Source organism: Poecilia latipinna, unplaced genomic scaffold (genome assembly GCF_001443285.1).
Source record: "Poecilia latipinna isolate Pla-1442-1.1 unplaced genomic scaffold, P_latipinna-1.0 Scaffold1345, whole genome shotgun sequence".
Classification (NCBI taxonomy): Eukaryota; Metazoa; Chordata; class Actinopteri; order Cyprinodontiformes; family Poeciliidae; genus Poecilia; species Poecilia latipinna.
In genome coordinates, this window is record NW_015113961.1 from 75,019 (window position 1) to 92,241 (window position 17,223).

The window sequence follows — 17,223 nt, forward strand, 5'->3', positions numbered from 1 at the left end:
ATCTTTTGCACATCAAGTCATAAACGCGTCAGGTTAAAATTCACTCTTCACAAGGAATACAGTGGAGACGTCTGGAGAACAAATATTGAAGTTTGGCTGCTGACATAAGGCTTGCTGAGCTATTGGAACAATTTCTGGATTGTGTTTTAAAGTGTCCATTATTGAATGCCATTGTGCCCTCCAACAACCTTATCAAGTAAGCCTATACCTCAAACTATATCAGAAAGTCAGTCACCGTTTGGTTACTCAGTAACAAACATTTATTAGAGGTGAGATTTAATTGACCAGGAGCCTGCTTAAATAGCTGAACAGAGAGCACAGCTAAACACACAGTGAACTTCTGTGTAACATATTGATTCAGCATTGAGTGAAAAACCTTTTGACAACATGAGGGTCTCACTTCGACTTCAGCTTTTAACAGTAGTCAACATTCTCCTGTGCTGTGAAAGTTTGTAAGTAGTTATGCAGCTGTGTTTTGTAGTCATGCAACACATTCCCTCTCTGACTAAATTACATGCTTTCAGGCATTTCAGGAAAATGGAGTTTGCGATCCAACACACATGGGACAGCAACCCCGTTGACCATGACCCCATCAGAATCTCCTTCTCTGATGGGAAATCAGGACTGAGAATGGAAGTGTCTGGTCCATTCTTCAATGACCCAGAATCTCCTGCAGGTGAACCCGGTATCGCGTTCCCTGGACTCTGGAATTACGAAGGTAAAAGAAGGATTTTTTTTTTATTATTTTCCTTTTTCACTGTGCTGTGTAACTGTCTTTGTTCAAAGACGTTCAGTGGTTTTCCTGCCACTTTAAAATAAATATTTTGAAAAAATAAATAAATAAAAAGTTAAATATAGACAAATGTAGCAAAATTACCAAACGTAACAATTTTACACATTTTAGAAGTTAAGTAATAAAAAAAGATTTTAAAAAAATCATCAGGATTCAAATATTGTTGCCTTTATGAAGCTAAACCTGCAACCCAGTTGTACGTCCTTTGTTGTCCTGTGTTTAGCTCCATCCGATCAGCTTCCTTTTCCCTTCTAAAGCATGTTGTTGCAACCACCATGCTTCATGGTGGGGACAGTATGTGCACAGTGACATACAGTGCCAGTACTGCACAGACATAGGGGCTGTCCATGCAGGCCAGCAATCTCACTCTTGATCTGGCCAGAGCACAGTACGCTGCATGTTTGGTGTGTCCCCTATAATGGTTTTGGCAGCTCCTGACTCCTTGTTTAAGGTGAACATTTTATTTTATAGTGTTGTTGCGGTTTTACACATTAAATAACATTTCACTGCCCCACATGATTGAGAACAAACCTAATTAGAGACGGTGTGTATGTAAGCCTCTTGAAAAAGATTGCATAATTCTGCACAAGGACGGTGTTAGCTTTTTTTGTCCTCTATCTTCCCCATCAAACCAATGCTGTGCCATTGTTCACTTCTAGATTTACTAAATAAGTGTGGGCAAAGCTGACTTAAGCTGTATTTAATAATGTACATCTATTCCTATGATTTTTGAGAGGCGGGGTCTTTGTTTATGAGAACACTGTGGCTCCATTATCATTATTATGGTAATACATTGCAATTAAACTTTGTAATGAGGTTGAGTATTAACACTCTGTTCTAATTGACCTTAAAGAAGTCAGATTTCTGGTTAATGAGGCCCCCATATTTGGCCTCATTAATGTTTCTTAATAAATAGGAAACCATTATAAGTGTAGGTAGGTAATGAGCATGTTTCGAGGTTAGCAGGGGGCCTGTTACTCATACTATAATTTCTGTGTTTCTTCTCTTGTATTTTTATGTTGTAACAGTCCGAGAAAAAAATGCAATCATTTCATTACATTGCTCCTATGTTACAGCAGCTGATAAGGTTATCAAGAAGGTTTAAGCATTTCTTAATGTAAGAATTAAGGTTTCATCCTCATTTTATTCTCTTTGTTATATTGCTAGTTGTGGAGTCCTTCTTCCTTGACAGCACAAAACAAAATTACCTGGAGGTGGAGCTTTGCCCGTAAGTTCCAAGCAAACCTTTTGTTCTTTCCACTTCTATAATCCTACATACACTGTCAAAGAGACGCGTTCATTAACGGCTTTCATTTGTTTTCCACTTTAGACATGGACAGCACCTTATACTGCTACTGTCAGGAGTCGGCAATGCGTTTTACGTAGGTCAAAAGAGTATTTCGCCTGCTTTTTTTCCGAGATTTTGTATGCATCTTAGGTAACGAGTTATTCTAATTGCCTCCTACTCCAGCAACAACTGCCACTCGTTTTTACTACCACAAAATCAGGGGACAGATGGACTGGTGAGGCTGTAATCCCCTGGACATACTTCCCTCCCAATGTCGACAAGATGAACTCCTATGCTATTCATGGCTCCGGGGCGGCACGTACATACGAGGCTCTCTACCCCATCCCCAAAGCCGACATAGTGGAAGGCCAGCAGCCAAACTTGTGAGTATGCTGCCTTGTGCAGTACGTCTCAGACAAATCTTTCCAAAAACGGTTGCATGCAGTTCCAGTGAGAAGCTTAGATGCACTCGAGGGCATGAATATCATATTAATTAGTGGCTTTTATGATTTACTTGAAATGTTCTTTATGTGGGTGAAATAAAACTTCAGTTTGTTCACAAGCTGATTAAAGTTATACATAAACTCTTATCAAGTTGCACTTCAAGTCCTAACTTAGTTTTGCAGCCATCAACAATCTTCTGTCAGGCCATTTTGTCTGGCTTGACATTTGACTGCTCTTTATGGCAGAATTGTTGAAATTATTCTAAAATGGGTTTTTAATGGCATGAACCCAGCATCACAGTATTGTCAATAGGGGTTAAAGTTGGGGCTGTTGCTGCCACCTTGTTTGACAGCTGTTGAAGTCTTCAGTTTGAAAGCCTCATGCTGAGTCAGACAAATTAACTTCTTGCAGTTGTGGCAACATTTCTCCATCTTTTTTCCCATAACTTTTTTTTTTTTTTTTTTTTTTTTTTTTTTTTTTTTTTTTTTTTTTTACCTGAAGGCATGTGACTTGCAGGATTAGCGCCAAGTTTCGGTCGAGCTTAACATAATTGCGCACCCTTTTCTTGTTTTTGAAAACACAGTGCAATTTATACCATTAATACATTCCAGCTTGTAAAAGCACAATTTAAAAACGTAACTACAAGTCCAAAAGTTAGAATGACAAACTTTCTTCTCCTGAGTGTGTTTACATTTCTCATCGGAGCCGTATGTGAAAACTTGCACAAGAAAAAAAAAACAAAAAAAAAAAAACAAGAACAAATCACTGTCTGAAAATGTTTCAAATGCGAAAACCAAGAAACGATGTCACACTGAAACAACAAAACACCAGGCTCATAACAAAAATACAGCTTTCGCTATACTACAAAGGAGCTGTTTTAAATCTCATAATTACAAAAGCATCACGACCCCAGCAAAACGAGCCTTGATAACAAGGGAATGAACAAACTCAAAACAACTGATTAAAATTGTAATTTATGGCCAGACTAATCGCGGCCTCAACTAAACTGCTGACAGAATTTTCACATAAAAAAAGATAATTGTACAGACGGAGATAAAATAGTTGCTACCACAGTCAAAGAAGCCAACTATATCTTTTCCCACATCAGTGCAACAGTAATCTCTGAGCTGCTTAAGAACACTAAAAATACACACAGAGAGTTCACTCTTTAGATATGTCATGATGAGTAAATCTTAAGAGTGTTTTTTTTTCTCTTTAAACCTTGTGGATTGCTTGATAAGAAGGGGAAGTTTAACCAAAAAATGCCTCTAACATTTCCATTTATCGTCCTCTCAGTTATTCCGATCACTATGCGGCAGCTCTTGATCTAACTTATATAACTATAAATGGTTCTACACTGTGTGATTTCAATTGACTTCTCTGGCTTTTATCTTCTTTGTGGACCGTAAAGATATCATGGAAAATATTTTTGATAACATCCTCAATGTTATCCCTCTTTGCTCATTTTTTTCAGACTTTGGATTCTGTTTTACAACCGTTCGTGGAATAGTTGTGCAACCGTTTCCTAGCTGGAAAATTAATAGTTTACAGCATGTCATTGATGCTCATTAGTTTTATGAGTATCTGCTAGCTTCTTAATAATGCTAAACAATAAACCAGGAAAATAAATACGCTCTCTCAAACCTGTCCTTAACTTTCAATTTTAAAAAGTACCGTATATGTGAAGGTTGATAAATATGTTTTTTTTTTTCCCTAACAAACATTTTTCAACCCTCTGTCTCTTAGCCATCGCCTGGAGTATTTCCAAAACTTCCGCCTGCAGAACATTATGGGAGAAGACTGGATCCAGCCTGAATCGGATCTGTGGAAGGGAAAGGCCTGAGCTGTTTATGAAATGCTGCCTCTCTGTTTTTCTTTTATTAACACAAATGCTTAACGAAATCAACAGCAGGGCAGAACTGCAAAGAAAAACCTCCAACAACAACCAAAGGGCAATCATAGTTTATCATTTATCGATGTAGAAAAAAATGCCATCAGCTTGTCAAACCGTGTTGCACTTCACACACACGTGTGTGCACGCACCCAGACGCATTGCATAACACTGGACATCCTCGGCATAAATTGCGCGAGCGTAGTGTGACCTACGATTTCCATGAATGTTAATTTTGACATCCAGCACCTGTAGCCAAAATGTTTTTGCTGCATTAACAAACCGTGCAGCAAGTCCAAATGATTCTTTCTGCTGCTGTTTCGAGAAGACATTAATATATGCTCATGCACTGCTTACTTACGTGTTAGCTCTGTATTTCAAAAGTTTAATATATTTTGATTTGCCTGTCAAATAACATACGAAAATGAAGATAAAGGAATATGTTGAATTAAAATACTTCACTGTTAGACACACTTATAGTCAGTTGCCAGAGTGATTAGATAATTTGTCTAGTTTACCTCTTGCTTTTCCTTAATCAAATGACACAAATGTAAGGTGTCATAACTATTTTTATGGTAAATAAAATTGCAGTGCAATATATTGTGTAATTTCTTTTTTTTTTTTCCTTGTCATTGGATATATTTGTATGAATTTGTGACATTTAACCTTAATAAAGAGAAATAAAAGCTCATCTCACTGTCATTGATGCTTATTTTCCCTTCTAACAACATATTCAATTACACAAAATATGACAAAAGAAGAAGAAAAGTCTGTGTTCTGACTTTGACTCTGTGAATATCAGCTTTTTCAGCCACGCTTCAAGCTTAAGGTTCTTTGATGAGTCCTGTGTTGTAGTTCCTAAATTGTATAGAGAGGTCTGGGTAACATAACATAAAACACACCACAATAATTAAGCTGTTGTGTAATAAAACGCATTACCTACTACATAAAATAAATGCTGGATGCAAAATAAAAATGAGTCCATGCACTTCAACTGCATCCAGAGATGAGCATGATGTTCATGCCCACAGAACGAAGCGTTGAGGGAGATTATGTAAATAAAGAATGATATCGGCCTGAGAGTAAAAATCCTGGTGAACTCCACAAGAAAGAGCTGCAGATGAAACAGAATTACAGAGGTTTATAGAACAGCACCTGTCTCCTGCTGAGATCCAAACCACTCTAGTGCGGCACTTTTTAATATTCCAATGCTACTGAAGTGAGATTGAGATCAATAGTGTCAAAGGGCCTAAAAGAAGAGTCTCCTGAAGCTGTGACGAATAAAAGACCTTTTAGAAAACCACACTAAAATACTTGAGAAAATATGTAGAAGAGGCAGTAAAAATGTTTTTATTTTATCTTAACAACCTCGTAGCTATATGATCTACTCAGTATGACTGATGATAGCACAGGTTGAGGTAATTAGAAATGCTACAAGTCAAAACGGTTAAGCAATTCAAGGCTTTAAATTTTACAGGTACAACCATTTTTTTACTCACAGATAAAAGTGAAGCATATTAGCTGTATTTCAACCACTCTGTTTTCACTAAATCACGATTTAAAACATGTGAAATTGATTAAGAAATCTTTAAGAAGCCTCTTGAGACTTTTAGCATGTTTTTATAATGCCAAAGTTTTATAATTCAGCAGCAACACAATCGCAGCTAAACTTAGCTGGCTATAAATACATTTGATCATTAATCAGTTTCTAGGTTTATCATGCAAGGAAACTTTGAAAAAAAAACAAACTAATTTATTTCACTCTGTAGCTACTGAGTAACAGGAACATATTAAACATTAGACCCATTTTGATAAGAACTTGCTTAAATAGTTGAAGGAGTGCAGCAACACGGGATGCTGTAGTGTATAGGAAGACTGGACAACATGGCGGTCACTTTTCAGCTTCTAGCACTGGTCCACATTCTGCTATGCTGTGGAGCTCTGTAAGTATTATTTTTATTATGCTTTCTTTTCTTGTCATTCAGCAATTTCTCATTCAGACTAATTTGCGTATTTTCAGTCATTTCCGGAAAATGGAGTTTGCAATCCAGCACACCTGGGACAGCAATCCGGTGGATCATGAACCCATCAGGTTGGCCTACTCTGACGGGAAATCGGGGTTGAAAATTGAAGTCTCTGGTCCGTTCTTTAAGGGTTTTCATCCTCCAGCTGAACCCGGCCTTCCGGACCTCTCGCTCAAGATTTATGAAGGTATGAAAGCCACGCAGTTTGGCGTGTTACTGTCCTAAAAGCATATGAACAGATTTGCGTGGAAGAAAGTGAGTGTAAAAAGTGAGAATAAACTTACAATGTCACTTATGTAAACACAATATTCAAATTTGAATTTTAAAAGGCAGAAAACACATTTTATTGACCTCGCTTCGGTGGTGAACCATCCATCCATCCATCCATTTTCTGAACACCCTTGTCCCTCAGTGGGGTCGGGAGGGGTGCTGGTGCCTATCTCCAGCTAACGTTCCGGGCGAGAGGCGGGGTGGTGGTGAACCAGTTTTACCTAATTGTAGAATTATTACTACTGACTGCATCCATTGAATCTTTCTACTCAATAACTAGCTGCACTTCCCCAATTCTATCATTTCCAAGATAACCCTTTCTTCATTCAGCGTAATGTTCCTTTACACTCCAAATTCAAACTTGCATTTTAAACTCAATGTGTTCTCAAACAACAAACAAATCATTCCTGACCTACCAGTTTCACATACCATGCAAGAAATTTAAAATCCAAGTTTAAAAACTTCCCAAAGCAAATATTTAAAGCCTGATAGATTCCACGTGCGAACATGTACGGCTTTAATAGTCCCCACTGTACCTTCGTCACGCTAAGCCACAAGTAGAGCAGTAATATAAATTGGAAGACTAAGTGTTTAACCTGATTTAAAATTTCACATATATTCCAATGAGATATGAGAGACATGGGGCCTGTCAATGTTATGAGGCCATTATAGTAACAGCATTATCATTATTATGGCAATACAAAGCAATTAAACTTTATAATGAGCCTGAGTGATAACAGTCTGTTCTAAATGACCATAAAGAAGCGTGATTTCTGGTTACTGAGCCCCCCCCCATCCTCCTACATTGGCCCTAATTAATACCACTTAACAGATTGGGAACCACAATAAATGTAAGTAGGCATTGAGTATGTTGAAATGGGAAACCAGCTGTTGCACATATTCAGGTTTTGAGCGCACTTTAAAATTGACCGCTGATTTCTGTAACAATTAGGTTGGTTTTAAGAATTAAGTTTAAAAATGATTCATAATTAAGGTCTTTGCTTTCGTTATTTTCATAGTTGCAAGCTCAGTATTCCTGGATAGCACAAAAAACAATTACCTGGAGGTGGTGCTTTGCCCGTAAGTTAGAGTTTATGCCATTTTTTGTTTTTCTTTTCATGTCTATGACTATATGTTTGAAAGACGGAGTGAACATCTCTGCTGTGTTTTTACTTTACAGATACGGACAACACCTAATAGTTTTGAAAGCAGCCGGATATCCGCTCTATGTAAGTTAACATTATTGTTGCGTGTCAGGCGCTTGTTTTTTTGTGCTAATCATTCATAGTTTCCTCATTATCATTACTCCCCAGCAACTACTGCCAATTGAGTTCACAACCACAATCACGGGGGACACATGGCAGGGTCAGGCTTTAATCCCATGGACATACTTCCCCCCCAATGTCAACAAGATGAACTGCTATGCCAGCCACGGAATAAGAGAGAATCGAACACACGAAGCACTCTACCCCATTCCCAAAGAGGACCTAGTGGAAGGCCTGTACCCCGACGCGTGAGTAGGCCAACTCGAGAGAATAGCTTGGCTTTGATATGTTTCTGGGAAAGCATCTTCAAATGGGAGCGTTTATAAGATTTAGAGTGCATGACGTTGATGAGAGAAAATAGACAAGTAAATGAACTAAGAAGGATACAGTGAACTGAAAGTAAAATCTTTATTTCAGTTATTCAGTAAAAAAAAATAAATAAAATAAAAATAAAAAATAAATAAATAAATAAATAAATAAAACACTTCACATGCTTTCTCAGGTGTGTGAGGTTCCCCTAGACACCATGACGTCAGGGCCATTAGAGAAAGTATCGGCACTTCTGGGAGTGTGAGGAGGTGCCAAGCCTTGCTGCAAAGTGAAATCAGCATCGCCATAAAACATGTCAGCTTCTCCACTCGTTCTCTGGAGCGAGTGCAGTCGAACGGTCCTCCTTTGCTTAAAAAGCTTCCAATGTCTCGGGTTCCGAAGTGGCTTAACGCGAGGAAAGCAACAGTTGTGTGCTAATGGCTCTTGAAGTGCTAACTCCAGCTGCAGCCCCAGCCTTTTGAATCTCCTCCAAATGTCCTTTCTCAATGCGCTTCACTTCACAGTTCTCTCAGGTCTCCAGTTATCAATGTTGCTTGAGTCCATATTTTTATTTTCTTTACCCCCACATACCTGGGAATGTTAAGATTGCAAAAACATATAACGAGCAGAGCAAAAACAAATAAACCCCCAACAATCCCCAAAGGTAGACACGCAAAAACAAACGAACAAATCTGCCTCGAAAGGACGGTTGCACAGGCCTACATGCTGTACCCGTTATCTTCGCCGAAACGACTGCCCTTTGAAATTCCTCAGCAGCAACAACTGCTGATCTGCTTGAGTATGAGATCACTAATGATACATGTAATGTGAATCCTCTTTAAAGAAACTGCAAGTAATGATAAGTACATTTCACAAGGAGAAGAAGGCGATTTATTTGGCAAGATGCGCAAGTTTTCTTAAGGAGGTCAACTTATTTTCAATGTGTATTAGTAGCAGCAGCTGTGGAGAAATATATTATAAATGTTCCACCGACTTCTTTCTTTGTAGTTAGTTTTTGTTCCTTTTGAAGCACTTCTAAATACTTCACAAATAACATCCTCATAATCATCAGTTATCTGCACTGATTTCATTGTGCGATGACGGATTCCAGTTTACAGCTGGTGTTTGCTAATTTCAAACAGGGAGTAACTATTTTCATACCTCTTCATAATTTGCAGTTTGAACATGTATCTACAACACATTCGTGATTTTCTTCATATGGATGTTGGCAAAAGAAATACATGCATAATTATATCCCCTTTCTGTTTCATAGAATTTACCAGGAGTATTTCCAAAATTTCCGGCTGCAGAGCATCATGGGAGAGGATTGGGTGCAGCCTGAATCCGATCTGTGGAGGGGGAAGGCCTGAGCTTCCAAGAAAAAAAAAAAAACCATCATTCTTTTCTGTGTTTTCTTGTCTTTTGCACACACACACGCACACATACACACAATCATCACAGAAGCAAAAGGGCAACTGTGCAAAATGCTCTCTGACAGCAGCCAAAGGACAATCAATCTTTATTACTTAATGATGTAAAACAATATGACAGAAAAAAATGTTATCAGCTTGTCAGACAGTGTTACACTTCACACACATCTGTCCAAGCACCCAGATACACTCGTCACATAATATTGGGCATGAGCATAAATCACATCAGCACATTGTGACCTATCTACCGTTCTCGATTGCTTTGGTGATAAGGGCTTCTTGTGTAACCCGAGTTTTATGCAACGCTGATAAGCAGCAACAAGACCTAATAAATAAATAAAACATTGTTTTATGTAATCTGTGTTTTGTCCCTGTGATTGTCTTACCAAATGACAAAACAATTATGTTACTGAGGACTTTTTGCATATCATAAACGCTCATTCATTCCCCCCCCCCACACACACAATTAAATTAGTTTTAATCAGCTAGTTTGTTTTGCGGTTGCAATGATGACTACTTACCTTTACCCTGCCTGATGTGAAACATAAGTCATAATGAGCTTGTGAAAATCTAAATGAATTACTTTGACAAATGATACTTGAATTGTTGAATTGACTCTTCATAACCTTCTGCAGTTCATTTCCTTTAATATACATATATTGGGATTGTAGGTGACAAAATAAAATAATGGAAAATTGTGAAGTGAAAGAAAGATTTTAAGGGGGTTTAAAATGCTTGATGAATTATTTTCAGCCCCCCTTTCTGTGACACCCTTAAATAAAACCGACAGCAGCCTATAACAGAGGAAACCTTATTACTAATTTAACTAGTTTCTAATTTAGCGTCTTCAGCAAAATTTGATAATTGTCCATCAAATTCAGCAGAGTTTGCACATCGTCACAAATTAAATGGGGCAAAAGGTTTAGCGAATATGTTTCTATGAAGTATTTGCTCAGTGAAACTCTGTACATACTCTTTAGATGTCTGTTTTGAAATGATGTACTTTTTTGAGTGTTGAATCATAAAAATGTAACATATAGACATTTGTGATTGTAATGTGATAAAATATAGAAAAGTTTATGGGCGCTTATCTTTTTACAAGGCATGATTTATGGACACTAAACATGACTTAGGAGTCTAAATGTCTTGCGTTGTTTACTCTGTGATTACCTCACCATTGCCTTGTTACAGGTCCTAATAAAACCAACCTTTTTTTTTTATTAGAATCTTCCGTCAGATCACCAACAAACCACTTCTCCTGACCAGAAGACAGAAAGGTGAAAGATTTTTGTTTTGCCTGTGCTGCTCTTTGCTGTGGCAGCCCCAAAGCCCATATTGAGCCCTATCAGTTTTAATTGGCATTCTCCCCTTTGAAATGGGAGCTGTGATTATGCCTAGAGAGCCGGCTGCTTAAGCCCCCTCCTTATCATTGCCTGTGGTGCCTTGCCACCACACAGCCCAATATTCACCTAGACGAACACACAGAGACAGAAAAGTGGTCACGCTGCATTCCACCATGATGTCTGGTTCTAATAAAATATGACCTAAAATTATGTTTCTCACAAAAACAGAATCTTCATAAAAGCCTTTGATGAATGATGACTCCCCACACCTACCTGAGAGCAGCCTGAGGATGCATGTCCCCACTAAAATTCAAACCCAGTTCTCCCTAATTAGTGTGAAGAGATGAGAGGGGAGAGCAGAAGAGCTAGCTGCCTTCCTTCTACCTCCAAAGCCCCAGCAGACATGCAAACACAAGAGCTGTCTTATTTCCCTCAGTAAGGGAGACCAGTCGGCTCTAAAACATTCAGCATCAGCTTAGGGGTGATTCTCGGTGTCAGAAACTTTCTGGTGATTACACCAGACCTAGTTCTTTTGCTCGTTTTCTTTTTTATTTCCCTTTTTATTTTTTATTTTTCTGTCCGAGAGATGTGCGTCTCATTTCCTGAAGTTAAAAGAGTGTATGAGTGAGGATAAAGTTGTGATGAAAAATAGAATGCGAGGGATGAAGAAGTGATCCCGCAGCACAAAACGATCGAGCGTAGTGGAGAAAACAGTGATGACTGTGCCTGGTTTCAGTGCTTCTGTGACAGAGGCCTAAATGAAAGATTTTCACCAGAGCTAATATGAAACAATCCATAACTTTTGCAAGCTAATGGCTTAAACCCTATCAGATTGCACAGTGTGAGGGAACTTATCAGCTTTGTGCAGTAAAAAAATAAAAAATAAAAGAAATTTATGGCTGGCTTCCAATATGAGGCATCGAACAATGAAAAGTAAACTTTGATCTCTATTTATGAGAGACTTAATCTTACCTACAGAGACTTGCAAAGTTGTTCATACTCCATCAACATTTTTAAACTTTGTTACATAACCACAAACGTTAATGTATGTTATTCAGATTGTTTTATGGTAGACCAACACACAAAATACATATTTGCGGAGTGGGAGAAAATGACTCAGAGTGTTTTCACAGCTGACAGTCTGGTGGACTCGGTTCAACTGGGAATCAAACATTGTTACATTTTCAGCTGGTGTGGTTCACTTTCACACTCCACGGTGTCAAACGAAAAAAAAACCCTTGAAAAACGTATTTTCCCCCTCGCCTGTGGTGGCACTGCGCTGAAGGAAACAACACACAAAAAAAACTAAATCTCTGAAGAAGACAACACTGACCACAGCTTTCTTCTTCATGGAATTGTAAGCAAAAATGGAGTGGTTTCAGATTTTAGTGACTGTACGATTTCTCTAGTGTGTTACAAAAACCGTGATACATTTCTCCCACTAGCACAAGACTTGTGCATTTATTTTGGTAGGATTTAACCAAAGTGCTCTGCGCTATAGTTCGCTTCCTGCTTTTGAAACAGTCTCCAGATTGCTTGGGATTCACGTAGCATTCGAACCGCACCAGAATTCACTTCAACAGAACTCTGACCTAGGTTTTGAGGCGGAGCAGAGTTCGTTTTTTTTTTTTTTTCTTCTTTGGTCCACATCAGAGTTCGATTATGCATTCATACCTCCCCAAACAAACCAGACTTTCTAGAAAGATAAACCAGAGTTTGATTAAAGCGGACTAAACGTGACTGATGTGAATGTACCCTTAGAACAACCGGGCTGTGTTCAGTATGCTACTTTATGATCCAGATTATTCAGGAGAGTGTTTCCACTGCCAGATAGACTCTATAGTAGTAGAACAACAAATGTCTTGTGCTTGTCACAAACAGTGACGTTTTTCTGTTCCTTATTTAATGGACTCTTTTGAGTGACGCCAGTAGCTCCACCCTGACCGTACAGTAATTGTACAAATGATGGGGACCCAGGAATGGATGACTGCTTGAACATCTTCCAATCAACTCTGACCAACCTCGTTGTTACTGATGAAGAGCACACATCCACACAGCATGATGCTGCCACCACCATGCTTCATGTTTGAACTGCTGTATTTATGGTGTTAGTTAATTTTGGTCCCATTTGCTTGAATTAGTTCTTTCCTCATGTTTGCTCTACCCCCAATGTTATAGTAGCTGTGGTAAATTTTTAGCTTTGTTTTCAACAACTTAACAACCTTCCCATTTGGCCATAAATACCAGATTTGTGGATTGCACAACTCACTGGTCAGGTCAGCAGATTGTCTCACCTGAGTTGCGCATATCAGCAGCTCCTCCACCACTACAAAGGGACGTCATAGCTGCTACTCTGATTAAAACTATCCTTCTTCAACCTGTCAGTTTGGATGGGTGGCCAACTTGAGATATTATTTCGTAACCTAACTCTGCATTATCCTTCTCCACAAGTTTATCTCTGACCAATCTGGTGAGTTCCTTGGTTTTCGTGGTAATTGTTCTCTAACAAACTTGGGAAGTCTTTCTCAAAAACCCAGTATTTGTAATACGTACAATGGGAATCTAATCATCAGATGACTTTTGAAGACTTTTGATTGGATTAGATTTTACTTAGAAACACAAAAGTAAAACTCCCTTCATAGCATTGCAAACTTTAGAGATTTTTAATCTGAAAAAACACCCCAAAACATTTAAAATCATGCATAGCTTTCCTTCAACTTTCCAATTATGCATTACTTTGCGCAGGTCTCCCTTGTGAAATTCCAATAAAACATATAGACTTTTCTGCCTGCTAAAAGGCAAAACATGACGGCAACATGCAAAGTGTAAATTAGGCCTGAACTTTATGCAACCCTGTCCTCAGTTTTGTCTCCACATACACTTCCTTCTCGAGCTGAGTTGTCCCAGTGTGTGCCCTAAATAAAGGCCTTCTCTAAGAGAACATGGCATCCTGGTGTGTTTCTGCTAAACAACTGAATGCTTAATAAGCCAGTCTAATTATTGTCCAACAAGTCCTTCATTACTTAAAAGACTGCAGGGGTGAAGGATGGGGAAGACGGTCTACGGCATGAAAAAGATCTAGCTGGAAACACTTCTCCAGTGTGTGTGTGTGTGGGTGTGTGTGCGCGCGTGTGTGTGTACGCATTTGCAAGCGCCTGACGACATAAGCACTAATTGCAGTTGAAGCCTGCTAGTGTTTTGTGTACAACAGTTGCATGGTCAGAATGTGGGATGAAGCTGTAAGAGGCTGGGGAGAGGAAGAGAGAGTTGCAGAGCCAAGCGGATGCCAAGGACATTAATGAGGGCCAGACGAGTTCTTCTTCTCAAGAGCTCCGCAGCAAGCAGGAGGGGAGGTGGGGGGAGACAATGAGGGGAACAGATAAGAGAAAGCAACAGAAGGGGTTCATTACAGAAGAATGCTAAACTCGTATTTGCAAACTCGAACAAACAAGGTTCTTTTACTCACATCCAAACACCCTGACATATGCAAACACAGTTTGCGTCGACGTAAAGAAATTTAGAACATACGCGCGCAGAGAGAGCGCGCAGATACAACGCGCGTGCCGTTCGTGAGCTAATTCCGACACGAGAACGAACAAGGAAATATATAAAAAAGAAAGGCCTGACGCCGTGGTTATTTGTCACAAGATGCGGCGTGGGATTTATCAGCTGTTTTTTGTACAAACATTAGGAAGAAAAGAAGGGAAGGGAAACTAAATTAAGCTTTCTTTGTTATCAGCTCCGAATATAAATCACGAGTGTTTGCCTAATTGATTCCATTACATTCCCACCTGCCTGCTGACTCTCTCATCCATCCGCATGTTGTTTATCTTCATTTTAAGCGAGGCGCGTGAAAAAAGGGTCTGCTATTGGATGTGAAGACCGCTGGAATTCATCTGTATTTTGCAGGCGCATTAATTGCCAATTAGATACAGTGCACAATTATCAGGAAATATCCGTTCGTGCGCGATAAACAAAACAAAGACGCAACAACTGATGCCGAAGTTTACCCGTCTGAGAGATACAGGATGGCGGTATTCATTTGTTTTTAATAGCACACAGGCCACTTTAGGCTTGAAGGTAATTTATGTGCAGCTTGATATTACCGGGCGTAAAGTGAGCAAGTTCACCAAGTCTTAATTGGGAAATAAATCACAGTGTCGCCATAGCAACGAACACTCCAAAGTGGTGACGGCAAGTAGGAGCCCGCTGATGGTGTCTCGGCACGTTGAGGTGTTGCTTGTGGGTGTGCGCGCGGGTGTGTCCACTCATGCATATGTGTTTTCAGCTACTCCAGCTCATTACCACAGAACCTTGTTAGCGGGGCTTGTTCTGTGTACTGTACATGGCATGCTGTACTGTTCCATTAGGTCTTGTTTAGTTCAGTTGGTTTTTACAGCAGAAGCTATGAGCTTAAAACGTTTAAAACTACAAGCAAATGTGAAAATAACAATGCAGCTAATTGCTATGGAGAACCAATGCTTAAAATGCCTCTGCTCTTGCAATTATCTTTTTGTTTACATTCTTCAAAACAAGTTGCTCCTTCTTTATTCGTTTTTTTTATTTATCTCAAAGTATTTTTGGTATTATTAGTCCATTTTTATTCAGGCTTTGTTATGGCTTTTCAGAGTTCCTCTTAGGTTTTCACTGCTTTGTTTTTCTCACTAAAACAAAGCAGTTTTTTTGTCAAAATCTCTTTCTCTTTCTTACTGTTTATTCAATGTCACAAGCTGTTTTTATTTTTATTTATTTTTATTTATTTATTTATTTTTTAATTTAATTATGTACAGCACCTTGAAATGCCTTGCTGCTGAAATGTTTTATACAAATAAAATTTGATTGATTGATTGACTAAATTTCAATACAGAACTGTAATGTGTTTTTGTCTTTTTTTTCCCTCTTCCATTTTTGTGGAGCCACTTAATTATGACTTTTGAATTGTTCAGAAGTAAGATGTAATAGTGTTGTCAAAAACCTGTCAAAAATGACACCCCATTACCACCAGAGTCTCATAAAAGACCCATCTTGTTTTCATTGCCTAAAAATATATATTTTTTTAAATACAATCAAAAATATTTCGTTACATTCTTTGCAGTAAATCACATTTTAATCAAGTAGCGATATCTGATGCAGTCAGTGTTGCGCATGTGTGTAAAAGTGGAGTTTCGAGAACTCTGAGTTGAACAATACTGTTTCTTACATGATGAATTTAGTGCACACAGCTCATCATTTTCCTGACTTCATTAATCTGTGCTTTATTCTGGGATTTACACTGTGTTTTTTAAGGGCACCCTCTGGATATGTCAAGCAGAAGAGCTGCAACATTTTCCCTTGAGGCGAGCACTGAGTTATTGGTAAGTGAATGCGCACATGTGGGCAGCAGATATGAAGTTCAGACACAAGTGAATCATTTTTGCCATATCTCACATATTGATAATACAAACTTATCCATGTTTGCCTGTTATAAACGGATCTGTGTAGCCTTCAGCTTTGTTTTTTTTTTTTTTTTTACATGGCACAGCAAAGTTGAGCAATGAAACTGAAGCTTGGAGCATTTATTTTTTTGGGGGGTTAATTCAGTCATTGTAAGATACAGTTTAAATGAGCTGTACAGATTACATAGCTGATGTGGTAATTTCGAAATTACATCTATATTTAAAAATTGAGACAAAAAATGCTAAATGAATAAATTATTTCATATTGCAGCAGTTAGCTTAGTGAAGAGTCTTTAGCTGGTGAACTGTGAACATGAATTCATTCATTTTAAACTGGCTCAACAGAATCTAGAGCGAAAGTTTTTGTTAAGGTTGAAGTTGCACAACACTGGATACAGTACCATTAAGCATTTCGGAAAATTTTGGGCTGTTTTACAGTTGTAGTCTAACAGTAGTTTTAGCAAGTGAACAAAGCCGGTCAGTCTGTGTTGGCCATGCTTCCAAATATCGAATTAAAATTAACAACCATCTCTTCCAGCTTGGCGCTTCTCTCTTCACAGTGGAGGACAGTTGTTGTTTGGCCATGGCACAACACATGTGCCATGGCCAAACATTAGTGATTGGATAAAATAAAACAAAAAATCACACATGTCCTAATGTTATTGTGAATTCCCGTGCATCATGCTGTGATTTTCTGCCCTTCAACCAGTCTAAAACCAAGACATATTTCC

General features: G+C 38.6%; 2 protein-coding genes across 3 annotated transcripts; both read left to right on the forward strand.

Moving 5' to 3' along the window:
• Positions 1–3: 3 nt before the first annotated feature.
• Positions 4–5,107, forward strand: cunh4orf33 (chromosome unknown C4orf33 homolog). 2 transcript variants are annotated; one of them, XM_015055958.1, is made up of 6 exons: positions 4–196; positions 525–718; positions 1,961–2,021; positions 2,124–2,175; positions 2,265–2,464; positions 4,272–5,107. In XM_015055958.1, the coding sequence occupies exons 2-6, from the start codon at positions 538–540 to the stop codon at positions 4,366–4,368; spliced, it is 591 nt and encodes a 196-aa protein (XP_014911444.1). In that variant the 5' UTR covers positions 4–196; positions 525–537; the 3' UTR covers positions 4,369–5,107. The 2 variants fall into 2 exon arrangements, with proteins under 2 accessions (XP_014911444.1, XP_014911443.1); XM_015055957.1 differs by lacking the exon at positions 4–196 and adding an exon at positions 237–452.
• Positions 5,108–6,243: 1,136 nt separating this feature from the next.
• Positions 6,244–10,088, forward strand: LOC106961873 (UPF0462 protein C4orf33 homolog). Its single transcript, XM_015055950.1, has 6 exons — positions 6,244–6,359; positions 6,437–6,627; positions 7,730–7,790; positions 7,891–7,939; positions 8,024–8,223; positions 9,558–10,088. Exons 1-6 carry the CDS (start codon positions 6,301–6,303, stop codon positions 9,652–9,654), a joined length of 657 nt encoding a protein of 218 aa, XP_014911436.1. The 5' UTR covers positions 6,244–6,300; the 3' UTR covers positions 9,655–10,088.
• Positions 10,089–17,223: the final 7,135 nt, after the last annotated feature.